A 12976-nucleotide genomic window follows, 5' to 3' on the forward strand; every position below is an offset into this window, starting at 1 on the left:
AAAAACCCTTTCCCTGTTCTGCCTTTTGCAGGAAGGAGGTGCTGTCCTGGTGTGGGAGGCCGGCCCCAGGGACAATGAAAACTGCCCACATGGATTATAATCAGACTAAGTCAGTGCAAGAAGGGAATGGATTCCTTGAGAGACCTCGGCTTCCCCCTCACTATCTTTGCAAATATGGAGGGGAGGTGATTTTCCTTTGTCTTGGGAGAGGAAGCCTGAGGCCCACGATGGCTGAAATTAACCCACAAAATGAAAATTCTGCTCCTCAGAGTGTATTATTACAAGCAAGCCACTTACCCTCACTGTGTATCATTTGCTCTCTGAAAACAGAGTTGGAACCTGCCCCCCTAGGGTTGTGGGCCAGATCCAGGTAAAGCAGTGCAGAGAGGGAATGCTCAGTGATTGTGGTTGTTGCTGGGGGTTGGCCTTGCTGTCCTTGGACAGGTGGGGTGACAAGGTGCAGGCCAGAAGAAAGACCAAGGAGAACAGGGGCTCAGGGAATTTCAAAGCTGTTTGCATTGGCTGCCCCGGTGACTGTCCTAAGACCTCGCCACTCTAAGTGCTTCTCATTTCACGGGCCTCTTGATGTGTGTTCCAGAACATTTATTGGAATTTAATACATAAAAACCAGACTTTTAAAAATTGAAATCCTCTCACAGCCAACTCATTTTGACTTCTCCGTGTAAGAGAAAACTTTAAATTTGAGACACTGTGACTTCATTTTCTTCCTTGTTTCTGAGCACTTCAGTTGTGGCCTCAGATGAATAGCTTATCCGTTTATCATCGGGTATTATAGGCCAGCAATGAAGAGAGGAACGTTGTAAACGCAGGGCAGTGGTCGGTCTGCAGCGCTCTGGGGAAGTGACACAGGCAGCATCTCGATGACACACCGCAGTGCACTCAGCAGATCAGACTCGGTGATTCTTAAAACTACAAAAGTAGCGCCCATTTTCTTCCAATTAATTTGCTTCTTTCTTTTTTCCGTTTTCTTCCAACAATGTAGTTTTAAACTTCCTCTTCAAGTCTGCTGTAAAACTTTCCTCCCTTAAAATTTCACTTCTGTGTTTTTCATAGTCTCACCATACGAGCGAAGGTCACGTTCCCCTTATTTTGTGTCTGTTGGCCAGCGCCGTTATTGTATCTTAACGTTTATTTGGTACTTGCTGTCCAGGATACTCGAAGTCTTCTAATAGAAACACTCTAATAATAAAATTATACAATACATAGATGAGGTTCAAGATCACTTTCTGATGTTTTCATTGCGTCTTAGGATGCCTGCGGGTTTTTTATATAGAATATAAGATCATATAAAAAGTAATACTGAATAAGGAGCTGGGTTTATGACATTGATGTTTCAGTGTTGGGTGGGCTTGTGGAAGACAAAGAAGAACTATCAGAAGCAATTCGACTCTGTAAATTAAAATGGAACTCCAGAGGGTCCTAAATTTATCTTATGACAACGTGGGGTGCTTGGAAGAACCATTCGAGAAAGCATGTAACTTGGATGAGAATGTAGATAGGTGATTGTTTAGATGGAAACAAAAGCGCATTTATACAGATTATTTATTTCCTTTTTCACGTGGTGAATCAAAGCTGCACAGCGTGAGAGCACCATGCCCTTGGCAGTTAGAGTCTCGGGCCAGGAGCCCGGCTCCGATTCCCAGCGCTGGGTTTAGGTCTAGAACAGAGGAGTGCCGTGGTTAGAGGTGCGGGCCCTGGCCTGTAGAAGAGGAGAGAGTAGCAGGGCGCACCTGTGGGGCTGTGTGGGTGAAGGCACAGCTGCTGGGACGTGCCTGGCACAGAGTGACCCTCCAGTACCCATTAGCATCGCTCTCACCAGCACATCTTCCTGATTTGGCCTTGAAACTGGGGTAGGGTTTTGCCCACACCCCTAAACTGCCCCCCACCCCGGGCTTTGGTCTCCTCCTCTGTACTCTGCAGAGTGTATCACTCAACACCCCTTCAGAGAAATGTCTGGGGATTTCGAGAGGCTTATGTGTACGCCCTCTTCTGTGTCTGGGTGGCAGGGGTGACAGGACCCCGGCATTACTGCATCTCTCAGGACAGTACCCACTCTGCATGAGCAGGGAGCGGATGTGTTGTCAGCAGACAATGATTCATAAACGTCTAGTCAAAGCTCTGGCACTGGGGAGTCTATGAGAGAAAAGAGAAAGATCCACTCTTCTGGGACGTGACCTTGGGAAGTCAAGGATAATGAAAATGCCGCTGATATCGGTCGCGATGCTCCGTGTGTTCGTACCTTGCTGATGATGTTAAACCATGAAGCCTGTGAGATCTTGTGTTGCAGTGTGGTTTGGCCCTAGAGCTCTTGCATGCTAACCCAAAGTAGAAGACTAGCCTGTTTGCATGCCGCCGGATGCTGCCCCTGACGAGATAAGCATGTTGTGGGAGGCTGACCCAACCCAGCCTCCCTCGGCTGACGTCTTCCCCAGTCCTGTGTGTGGCCTCATTCGCTGTGGTACGTGTATAATACCTTCATCATTAGTTTCACTAACCTGAATGCTCACTCTTCGGTTAGCATTCTGCTGAACGGTGCACTCCACGGATTCACCTCAACCTCTGTCTTTCTGATTTCTTTAGATATTAGGTTGAAAAAGCTTGTTGATGAACGGGAATGCTTATTGGAACAGGTAACAATCTTTTTATTATTTTATGAATCCCCCAACGGCGGCACCTGAGCCTGAGAACTTTCCCATACTTAACTTCCTGCTTTATCAGAAAAACCCTAACGCATCATGCCTGAAAGCAATTACCAAGCCAGCCTGTGTCCTTACTGGTTTTACCCAAGTAGGACATCGCAAGTCATGTGAGGTCCAGAGAGGATGCCCCGAAGACTCGAGGCCATGGGACCAAACGTGGTTCGCTCTATGCCAGTTGCCACTTAAAATACATATTTATGTAGAAGAGCCCAGATTAACTGTTGAGAGGCAGGAGCTCTAGTGAGTCACTCCAGACACCACTCTCTGACCTCTCCTGGCTCGGCGAAGTCGGTTTGGGGATCCCTCCATGATCAGCACCCCTTTCCAGAAGCTGTTTCCTTGTTGCAGCTGATCAAAGGTGTTTTCATTGTGGTTCGCCTTCCTCGCTCTCCCACCTCCAGAAACACCCCCGGCGGTCCTGTTCAGTCTTTTTGTGCACAGGGTAGTTATTCAGTCCTTCCACGATCACTTTCTAAGGAAACTCAGTTCCTCCCAGTTTCCTCCGTAAGCCTAATCAGAGGTATTTTGCTGTTCTGTTTGCGATTCCGCTGAAGGTTGCCCTCAAAATTGGGGAAAGCACTCAGTGTGGTAGCCGCATGGAGGTTCCTGTGATCTTTTAAGAACACGTAGCCCTCGTAATCCTGTACGTGTTTCCTTCGAGCCGGGCGGCAAACCAGGGGGCAGCATGCGCTGTCGGGGGAGGGGCTTCCACTGGGTCTGCAGAGGTCGGAGGGTAACAGGACAAGGACCGGGACACTACCCGTCCGACATCGGAACTCTCTCCCGCCGTGGCTGCTGACCACCGTTGCGGCTCGACGCGCCTCTGCGGGGAGAGCGGGGCTCTGCGGGGAGAGCGGGGCTCTGCAGAAGTCAGCTCCCGAGCACCGGCTCTGTGAGGGAGCACGCAGCTCTGCTAGGCCCTCGAGGACGGTCCTTCGGGGCCTGGAAGGCTCCGGAAGGCCCTGCCCGGCTTTCTAAGTGAATAACGCGAAGGCGACTAAGCGCACTGACTTGCTAACTCTGAGAGAAACGTGTAGAGTGTGTTGTGTGCGACGTCCTCCTGAGTTCAAGAGGAATTTCAAACTTAGAAATAACTTTCCACCCAGTTACAAAAATAATTGCTGCCTGATATGGTGACTAGGATTCCATTTTCACCCATTACCCTATTACTTCCTGAGACGAGTACCAACGGGCCGAAAGTTTTTCGTCTGTTTATTCGGATTGGTTATTAAAGGTGAGAGACTCCCTGTGGTGGCTGGTGGATCGTAACCATTTACTACATTTTTCTTGTGCTTAGTTCCATAACCCCTATCTCTTTGGCACCTTGGAGACCCACGAAATAACTCCACAGCCACATCCGATTGTATTTATGGGGTGCTGGTTTTTCCTCTACACACTGCTTCCTTTGTCACAGGCCCTACACTCAGCTTCCGGCCTCCTTTCGGATGGAGAAATTCACATATTTTATTGGTGGGTGTTTTCAGATTAAGAAACTCAAAGGACAGCTGGAAGAGAGACAGAAGAATGACAAGCTAGACAACCTGCACCCTGGAAATGACGTCTTAGAAAACGGGACAGACATGCATGTAATGGATCTGCAAAGTAAATGTCCATCCTCGTGTCCTGTCTGCGTTACACTCGGGCTAGAGCAGGAAAACCATCATGGCAAAGACCGCTTGGCGTTCCCCTTGGCCCCCAAAAGCCCTTGAGCGCGACAGTGCAAAGATGTTTCTGTGTGGGGTAGCACGAGCATGGGCAGGTGGGCGGAGCGAGGGTGTTTCTGTCCGAGCCTCAGGACTGGAACAGGTGCCCCAAAACGTGCACCAAGTCACCGCCACGTGATGCACTGTGAGAAACCGTGTTTTCCATACTGGATACGACTGCCTTGTGATCAGCCAACTGTATGGAAAAATTAAATTAGAAGGTATTTTTCCATACAAGTAAACTAGAAAGAGGCTTGAAGGGAGATAAAATTATTCCGTCTCCCCCCTTCCCCTCCCCTGACCACCTCTGTGTGTTCCGTGCTCAGAGGGGCTCTCCAGCCTAGGCACATGGGGAGAGAGCACCTTCTCCTGTCTCAGCTTCCCACCCCGCTTAGTGGGGCCTCAGGCCAGAACTTGCAGTTTTGCATGCCAATTACTAAGTAGGGGCTCAGATCCCAGGAACTATTGTTGTAACATTTTAAAAGCCTGAGAGCTTAACAAATGTTCCTTCTCTTTCAACCTTTAGGGGATGCCAACAGACAGATCAGCGACCTCAAATTTAAACTTGCAAAATCTGAGCAAGAGATAACCGCCTTAGAACAAAATGTACGTGCGCAGTAATGGGCAGTGAAAGCCGCGATTAACTGAGTCGTACTTGCTAGAACTCGCCCTGCAAGGCTGAGGAGCAGGGATTTACAGAACCGAAAAGGGCATTCCGTGTATTTCCCGCCGAGAGAAAGTAGGGGAGGAGAGATCACCAGGCGCAGCCGGCTTGTTAGGGTGGATACTAAGCCTGTATAAACAGTGGCTGGTTGTGGAAAATGGCTCATGTGCCTGGGGGAGGGAGGGTTCAAAATGTTGTTCTTTAAAAATAATTTAGTTAAAAAGCACTTCATGTGGGGCCATCCCTCTTGCCGGGGTTTTCTGCCTTTCTCTCCCAGCCAGGTGGCTCTCTCCGATTTCTGGATCGGGGGTGTTTATGCCTCTAGCATGTCGGGCCAATCTGGGGCAAGCTGTGTCCTCAGCCAAGGGAGAGATGAAGTCGGTACCCTTCCCCCCTCAGTTATGGGTCCCCGTGGCTAGCGCTGGGGAGAGGTTTTGAGGAAACAGAAATGAGAACAGCACACCTGGGACGGGATGAGTTTAGGAAGCACGTCTCAGGAGTCTCCGGTGGTCGTGACGCCTCCTGTCCCTGGCCGCAGGCCTGGCTGTGGAATGCCATCCCCAAGCCGCCTCCTCTTCCTCTCTGCTAGTTCCTGGCCTTTCCTTCTCCCTTGCTGCCTCCCCACCACGCCACCCCAGGAGAGACTGGACAGGAGCTGAGGTCCTGGCCGAACCTTTGCCCACAGCATCGTGCCGCCTCGACCTACCTTCTCCTGCAGAATGGCCCCACGCTGGGGAGGGACGGCAGCACTGTGGGAGCCGCGCGTTTGGACCAGGGTCAGAGAGGGGATGAGGCCCTCACGGCCCTCCGCACCAGGCTGCTCAAAACCGCTCGCTTGGCGAGAACTTACACAACAGCCCACAGAGCTAGGTCACGATGACGTGCATGGTCTCTCCTCCTGCGGAGAGGAATTTGATGAACCTTGCCCTTTGAACCCACAGGTGATAAAGCAACCAGAGAAAGAAAACAGGCCTGTTCATTTACACATATGGTGTTTCCCTTCCTTTTAGGTAATAAGGTTAGAGAGTCAAGTATCACGTTATAAATCGGCTGCTGAAAATGCCGAAAAAATAGAAGATGAACTTAAGGCCGAAAAACGGAAACTCCAAAGAGAGGTAAATTTTCTAGGCTGTTTGCAGGGACAGTATGGGAAATGATGGTCTAGCTGGCAGCCGAGGGAGCGTCTCCCCCCCAACCTGGGCTGTTCGGGGCCACATGGCACCAAGGCACTCGGAAGGGCCAGGCCAACACCCCCGGGAGCCTGGGGCGGAATCTCTGATCTCCCTGCAATGGTGGCTGTGGGGCCGCCCTGTGTCTGTCCTTCTCTCTGGGGCCTTTGTAGGCGGCCTCTTCTCTCCCCCTTCTCTCAAGTTCTTTTTTGTCCTTGATTTTCCGCGGCTTCGCCCTCATGTGTCCTATGGAGTTTTATTGCTGTTTGTTCTGCTCAGGATGTGGTGTGTTCCTTGGATCCCCGAAGTCTGTTTCTAAATCAAGTTTGGAAAGTTTTTACCCGTGACCTCCTTAAGTATTCCTCTTCCCTGGTCTGTCCACTTCCCCTGTGGGGCTCTAACCCGAGGCGGCCAGACCCTCTCCCTGCAGCCCCCGCAGCTCTTCGCCACCTGTCCTTCCCAGCTCCTCACCCTCTGCTGGTGGACCTTCCTGTTCACCTTCTGTCTTTTCCAAGTGTATTCATTGCTGCTGGGTGCTGGGTGGTGGTTGGGTGTGCTTCTTGGTTAACTGTACCCTTACTGCTTTAAAGCTGCCCTACCGGCGGTTCTGTTCTCCACGTGCCCCGAGGGCTGACACAGGTTCGGTCTGGAAGGCTCTAATTCTGTTGCTGGCTCAGATGGCTTCTCCTTCATACGTCTGCTGTCTCGTGAAGTGATGCTTGATTTTGGTTTGCAGGAGTACTCCAGGCCTGACTTGGGGAGATTTCCTGCAAAGAGGGCTGCCTCTGCCAGTGAGAGGGGGTGCAGGGAGGCTGACCTGCTCCAGCACCCCAGCCACCCCCACCCCGAGGGCTTCGGATCAGAGGCGGAGCCGCAGACTCTGTTCTGATGATGCGTGTCTCCACACCCACGGGCTGTTGTACCCCCACCTTAAGGCTCCTGTGCTCCGCCCTCCTGCCTGCTGGGCCAGGTGGCTCCCTGCTGGTGTGGCTTCCACTCTGACTCCCAGGCTCTGTGGGCGTGTGGCCATCTTGGCCTCAGCCATTGCCGCTCTGGTTTCTGGTTGTAGAAACCTTGCTCCCGGCTGCCCACGCCTCGGGGACCAACTTCTCCAACTGGCCTGGGCTCAGCTCTGATCTGTTTGCCTCACTAATGTTTTGTGAAACCATCAAGACCCCCAAGACTGTGCCATGTCTGGGGTCAGGTTGTTTGAGAGGAGGGTTGCCTAGTCATTCCTGAGGCCGAATCTTGTGCCTTGCATCCCTTAAGGAACAGTTAAGAAATATATGTGTGCATGCACATAGGGATGTATGTACTTCTAGGAGCTCGGTGGCTCCAGGCTATAACTGTCTTTTGCAGTAGGATGGAATCTTGGCAACTCTTTTACGTTGGGAGGAAGCAAGTTCCTCAAAGCTGCCTTTCCTCTGTTTCCAGCTGCGCTGTGCATTGGACAAGACAGAAGAGCTCGAGGTGAGCAACGGCCACTTAGTGAAGCGTCTGGAGAAAATGAAAGCAAATAGGAGTGCACTCTTGTCCCAGCAGTAAGCACCAGCTCTCACAGGAACCCGGTCGGTGGATGGAGAGCGTGGTGTCGTGGGCTTGCCTCTGTTACTGTCCGGGATTGCTGCTACGTCCCCTGCTTCTGAGAGCGCCGGGGGAGCACTTGGCTCCTGCGTGCTCCCGAGCCGGCTCAGCCTCGGCCCCGGCAGCCACCAGATGCCTCTGACTGCGGACACCGACCCGGGCTGGGGCCGCCACTCCAAACCCGCAGGTCATTTATCAAGCACACCGGGCCCACGGGAGCTCCGTGTCTCACGGCGCGGCAGCCTCGCGACGCCACTGAACATGGCAATCAAAGTTACGATTAAAATGGGACTTGAGTTTTCTTTTCATGTGTCTTGCTGAAAATTGAGGGGAAATGTTACTGTGTTGGGACTTCCTTTTGGGGCAGAATCTACAATTTGAGCGACTTCGGTAGTATCTCTTAGTCTACGCTTTTCATATACAAAACACTGTGGAACCACAAGCCATTACCAAGCAAAACTCTTTCACTAGAAACAAGGGGATGGTCTGGAAGTAAAAGTGACCTTAAGAAGACTTTACAGGCAACAAATGAAGCTTTTCTAAGGGATTTTTGCATCAGTTCAACCCTAAGAACACTTTTTTCCAGGGTAATTAGGCAATAGCTCCACTGAAAATGACAGCTTTCCATTCGCACTATGTAACCCTTCTATTTGGACTTGAAGTTGTGAACTCCTTTTAAAGAATGTACTATTAGAAAAATTAAAAAATGAAATGCTGAAAGATTTTAGCAACGTGGTTTTTATTTCTTCCCCCACGGAGAAAGAAATCTTTATTCCATACTCATTGTTCTATACGTTTTGGGTCATGTCTTTATTGTTTTAAGTATATCATATCAGTTCATTTTTCTTTCCCTGGTTAAAAAAAAAAAGTATAGGGGCGCCTGGGTGACACAGCGGTTAAGCGTCTGCCTTCGGCTCAGGGCGTGATCCTGGCGTTATGGGATCGAGCCCCACATCAGGCTCCTCCGCTATGAGCCTGCTTCTTCCTCTCCCACTCCCCCTGCTGTGTTCCCTCTCTCTCTGGCTGTCTCTATCTCTGTCGAATAAATAAAATCTTTAAAAAAAAAAGTATATTCTCTGTGAACAAGAATAGTGAGTGCACTTGTAGGAGTCAGCTCTCTTAGAATATAAAGCAAACTGAGGAAGTTACACACTAAAGTCAACTACGTTAACTTCAGGGCCAAAGTAGAGAAAGTTTAGCTACTTGCTGATTTTTAGTTACCCCTCATGGTGGTCGTACTTCCAGCCAGCTGGGTGAAGCAGACCAGCTTTTCAGGATCCTAGTCAGACAGTGTCACCCGAAAGTGTAGCTCGTGTTGACTCTTGAAGAATGCTGGTGTCCGGGACATGAGTTGGGTGTATACCATTGAGGCAGTGCTCCCGACATAGTGCTAGAGGTCATGAGGCTCAGTCCCCCAGCACCGTCTGGGTCTGGGATACACAAGGTGACGTTCGTTAGGCACAAGAGGAGTTCATGTCTCCTTGTGCCAAGGACAGTTTATGGTTCGGTCTCTTTCCTGAGCGCTCCATAGACAAGATCATCCAATCCCCATCCACACGCTGGTGCCCACAACATGCTAAAGCTGCTGCGTATTCAAGACTTTTTAGTACAGAAACCTACTCTTGCATTGATCCCATGGAAGTGCCAACTCTCCATGGCAACGTGGTTTTTATATTTACTGCAGATTTGTCAAAACACATCGGTTTTGAAACACTTCTAAGTTTGAAGTTCTACTCCAGGAGCATTAAGCACTCCAAGTTCTTTCAAGAATGCAAGGTATCAGGTCCAGTCCAACAACAGAAACTACCGGTAATTTGAGCAGGGGAAATTTAATAGACAGAGTGATCAACCCACAGGGAATTAACTACAGAGAGCGGATGGATGCGAACCCTAAAGAATGCCCTAGAGCTGAGGGAGATACCCAAGAGAGGACAAATTGGGACTGAGACCTCCCTAGAGGGCCTGGGGTCACCACCCACGAGGGGACAGACAAGTCACAGGGTGCCAGGGGCTGACGGCAGCAGGCAGGAAACCAGGGGCCAGGACTGGGGAGCAAACTCTGCTGGAGGGCGGGCACCCCCGGGTGGCATACATTCACGCTCCGCGTGAACATGCAAGAAGGAACCAGGAAGGGGAACCCCTGCTTCCTGCAGGGTCCTTCCAGCACCGTCTTCTGACCTCAGTGGGCCAGCCAGCAAGGAGGAGATGTTTCCTTGTCTTATCCTTCAGATTTCTTCCACAACATCTTAATACAAACACGTTTAACCAGCAAAACCTCCCTATGAAAAGATCACAGATAATACTAAGAGCAAACACGTAGAGCACTCAGACATACCTGACTGTTGGATACATATTTTCACTCGATTTTCACAAAAGCCCTGTGAGGTTACAAGATGAGGAGGCCAGAGCCCGAGGAGTTAACAGGCTGGAAGTCTCGCCACCGCTGGTAAGAGGTGGGCTGCTTGTCTCTCTGGTCCTGGGAAGATGGCCTGCCCCAAATCTGTGGCTCCAAAGAAGTCAAACCTTCAGTCTCTACCTGTCCCACCGATCTTTACAGAAACAGCAAACCCATTTCACACACACTTCCCAAATCCAAAGGAAGATGGAACATGATTTTTAAATTTATTTCATAGACTATGATTTTTCCTCAGATATCGCTCTAGGGAATTTGTTGCCAGCTTTTCTCATGCCTGGATTTCTCACCCACACACTACGGACGCCCTGGGCGGGACCGTTCTCGGCTGCTGGGCGGCTGTCCTGTGCATCAGAGGGTGCTGGGCAGTGTCCCTAGCCTCTACCCACCAGACGCAAATAGGCCCAACCCCCAGTCGTGACACACAGATATTTCGGACATTGCCGAATGTAAGCACCCCCATTGAGAACCACTGCTTTCACGGAATTAGAAAATTGGGAGAAGAAAAGAGGTGGTTGAAAACCTGGACCCAGATGGCTATTGGATGTTCCCTACAAACTGTTTTCCTTTTTAGAAACAAAGTGGCATTTAGGACATTCAGGACATAGAGAAACCCATTAAAAGACATAAATGGACAATATCAGATAACGTAAATCAAATGCAGTTCAGAACTTCAGTAAGGTGCTGTTTTCCGTTATTCATTTTTGACGTCCCATTCTGATCGTCTGAAATGCAAACTTACTGTTGATAGTTTTGAAAATTTACGTTAGCATTTAGCAAATATGGACTTCTGCTTTGCACAGCGCCGAGCTCATGGGGTGCACCAGCCAATGCCGACCTTACAAAGGTGGTTCTAAGAAAGACAATGGCCACACACGCAGATCATCACAGAAGAGGGCAGCGTGGCATGGGGGGTGGGCAAGTCCCAGGTGGAGAAAGCCAGGTTCTAATTTTCAAACTGGGGCATAAGCATCTGGTGTGTTTGTCCAAATGGCCAGGCCAGATGTGGCCCGTGTGTGCGCCTGCCTGTCTGGGTACTTACACGTGACAGAGCTGCTGTCTGTCGACCTGCCCGGTTCCCTGCACCAGCAGCCGCACCCCCACCTGGGTGTGGAGATACCTGAGGATCTAGAGGACCCCAGCTTGTGGTCGGGGACTCTACCCTGTGCCCAAGAGCCTCCAAGGCTAGGTTTCCACCCAGCTCCCAGCCTCTCAAGAACTAGCTAGTTGTCCCAAGTCCCAGCCCCACACTTGCCTCCACACTGCCTTTCCAGGCGGGTGTGATCTCTATGTATGGCCCCTGCTTGCTCCTTTCCGCTCTCAACCAGAATAGCCCCCATCGCCACTTGCTGGATGCCTCCTACTCTGCCCCGAAGAGCACTGAATGCTAAGCGGGCTCTGCTAGTCCTGAATGAAGTGGCACTGACCATGGCTGGGTGTCTCCTTTTGCAATTGCCCATACCATGGGTGGCATGTGACAAGAACACCACAGACTTGGGGAAAGAGTCCTGAGCTAGAAACATCTGAAGTCTTAGATTAATGCTCCTGTGATATAACGGTTTATGAGAAGTACAGGCACGGTCATTTGGATGACCAAAATATATTTCTCATATATGTTCGGTCTTCGTCTGCTTTACCTGCAAGTGCTTCAGAGTCATAGGGTGAAACACGTGTCTTATTATTAATAAAGGTGACTTTGGGGCACCACCCAAGGGCAGGGGCTGATTGCCAGGAGGACCAATCATGTGACTAGAAGATTGGAAGTTTCTATGTCACCTCTAGGGACAGAAGAGGGGCCGGAGGTTCAATCAGCCAATGGCCAATGACTTAGTCAATCATGACTATGTAACGAAGCCTCCATAAAAACCCAAGAGGATACTTTTGGTCCTTTTTCCCTTTTAGAGATCTTCCACATTTGTGGAGCAAGAATGCTTCCAGGTGTCCCCAACCTCAGCCCCAAGCTCCACAAGGACAGAAGTTCCTTTGTTCAGGACCTCACCCTATAGATTTCTTCGTCTGGCTGTTGATTCATATCCTTTATCACATCCTTTAATAAGCTGTAAATGTAAGCAAGTGTTTCCGTGAGTTCTGTGAGCCACTCTAGCAAATTAATTGGACCTAAGGAGGAGGCCACTGGAACCTCCAGTCTGCAGCTGGTTGGTCAGAAGCACAGGTGACAGCCTGGAATTGCAACTGGTATCTGCTGGGTGGGGGATGGGGTGGCAGGGGAGACAGTCTTGTAGGATGAAACCCTTAACCTGAGGAATCTGATGCTAGCTCCTGGTAGATCATGTCAGAATTGAGTTCACACCTGCTGGTGTCCAAAAATTATTTGGTGTTTTGTGTGGGGGAACCCCCCCCCATGTTGGCATTGGGTCCAAGAATGCTAGAAGAACTCCCCAAATCTCAAGCGGTAGGTGTTCTGTATTTAGATGTGAGTGGCCAAGATAAGGGACGAGGGTTCTTTAGGTTTGTGTTTACCCCTCACCGCTAGCTTTCTGGGTCCATCAGCATGCACGGAGTCCCCTGAGCCCTGACTTCTGAAGACTGCACCCCTGTCTGACTCCCTTCCACATTAAACGAATCGTTGCCCCCTCCCCAACTCAGGTGTGCTGAGATTTTCTGCTGCCTGAGCTTTTCTCTTACAAGTTACCCCAGGGCAAATCCACCTTTGCTTCTTGGCTCAGGTGTGCATGGATTTTCTCAACCTGCCTCAGCTAGCC

At 50.3% G+C, this 12976-nt stretch overlaps 1 protein-coding gene and 1 long non-coding RNA gene across 14 annotated transcripts in view; one reads left to right on the plus strand and one right to left on the minus strand.

Annotated features, from left to right (window-relative positions):
• LRRFIP1 (LRR binding FLII interacting protein 1) overlaps window positions 1-8560 on the plus strand; it is a 139430-nt gene extending 130870 nt beyond the window's left edge. For 10 of the 13 annotated variants that reach the window (XM_044380554.3, XM_044380559.3, XM_057306009.1 and 7 more), the window contains 5 exons: window positions 2602-2651; window positions 4205-4322; window positions 4950-5029; window positions 6098-6202; window positions 7691-8560. In XM_044380554.3, the coding sequence (XP_044236489.2) occupies window positions 2602-2651; window positions 4205-4322; window positions 4950-5029; window positions 6098-6202; window positions 7691-7801 (464 nt within the window). In that variant the 3' untranslated portion in view covers window positions 7802-8560. The remainder of the gene's footprint in view (window positions 1-2601; window positions 2652-4204; window positions 4323-4949; window positions 5030-6097; window positions 6203-7690) is intronic. The other 3 variants (XM_057305977.1, XM_057305995.1, XM_057305987.1) reach the window with 1 other exon arrangement.
• Window positions 972-5994, minus strand: LOC130542461 (uncharacterized). Its single transcript, XR_008957034.1, has 2 exons — window positions 5794-5994; window positions 972-4619 (listed from the first exon to the last, which is right to left on the minus strand). It is a non-coding gene; the product is annotated as an uncharacterized LOC130542461 (long non-coding RNA).
• Window positions 8561-12976: the final 4416 nt, after the last annotated feature.

The sequence above is a fragment of the Ursus arctos genome, unplaced genomic scaffold, assembly GCF_023065955.2.
Source record: "Ursus arctos isolate Adak ecotype North America unplaced genomic scaffold, UrsArc2.0 scaffold_1, whole genome shotgun sequence".
Classification (NCBI taxonomy): Eukaryota; Metazoa; Chordata; class Mammalia; order Carnivora; family Ursidae; genus Ursus; species Ursus arctos.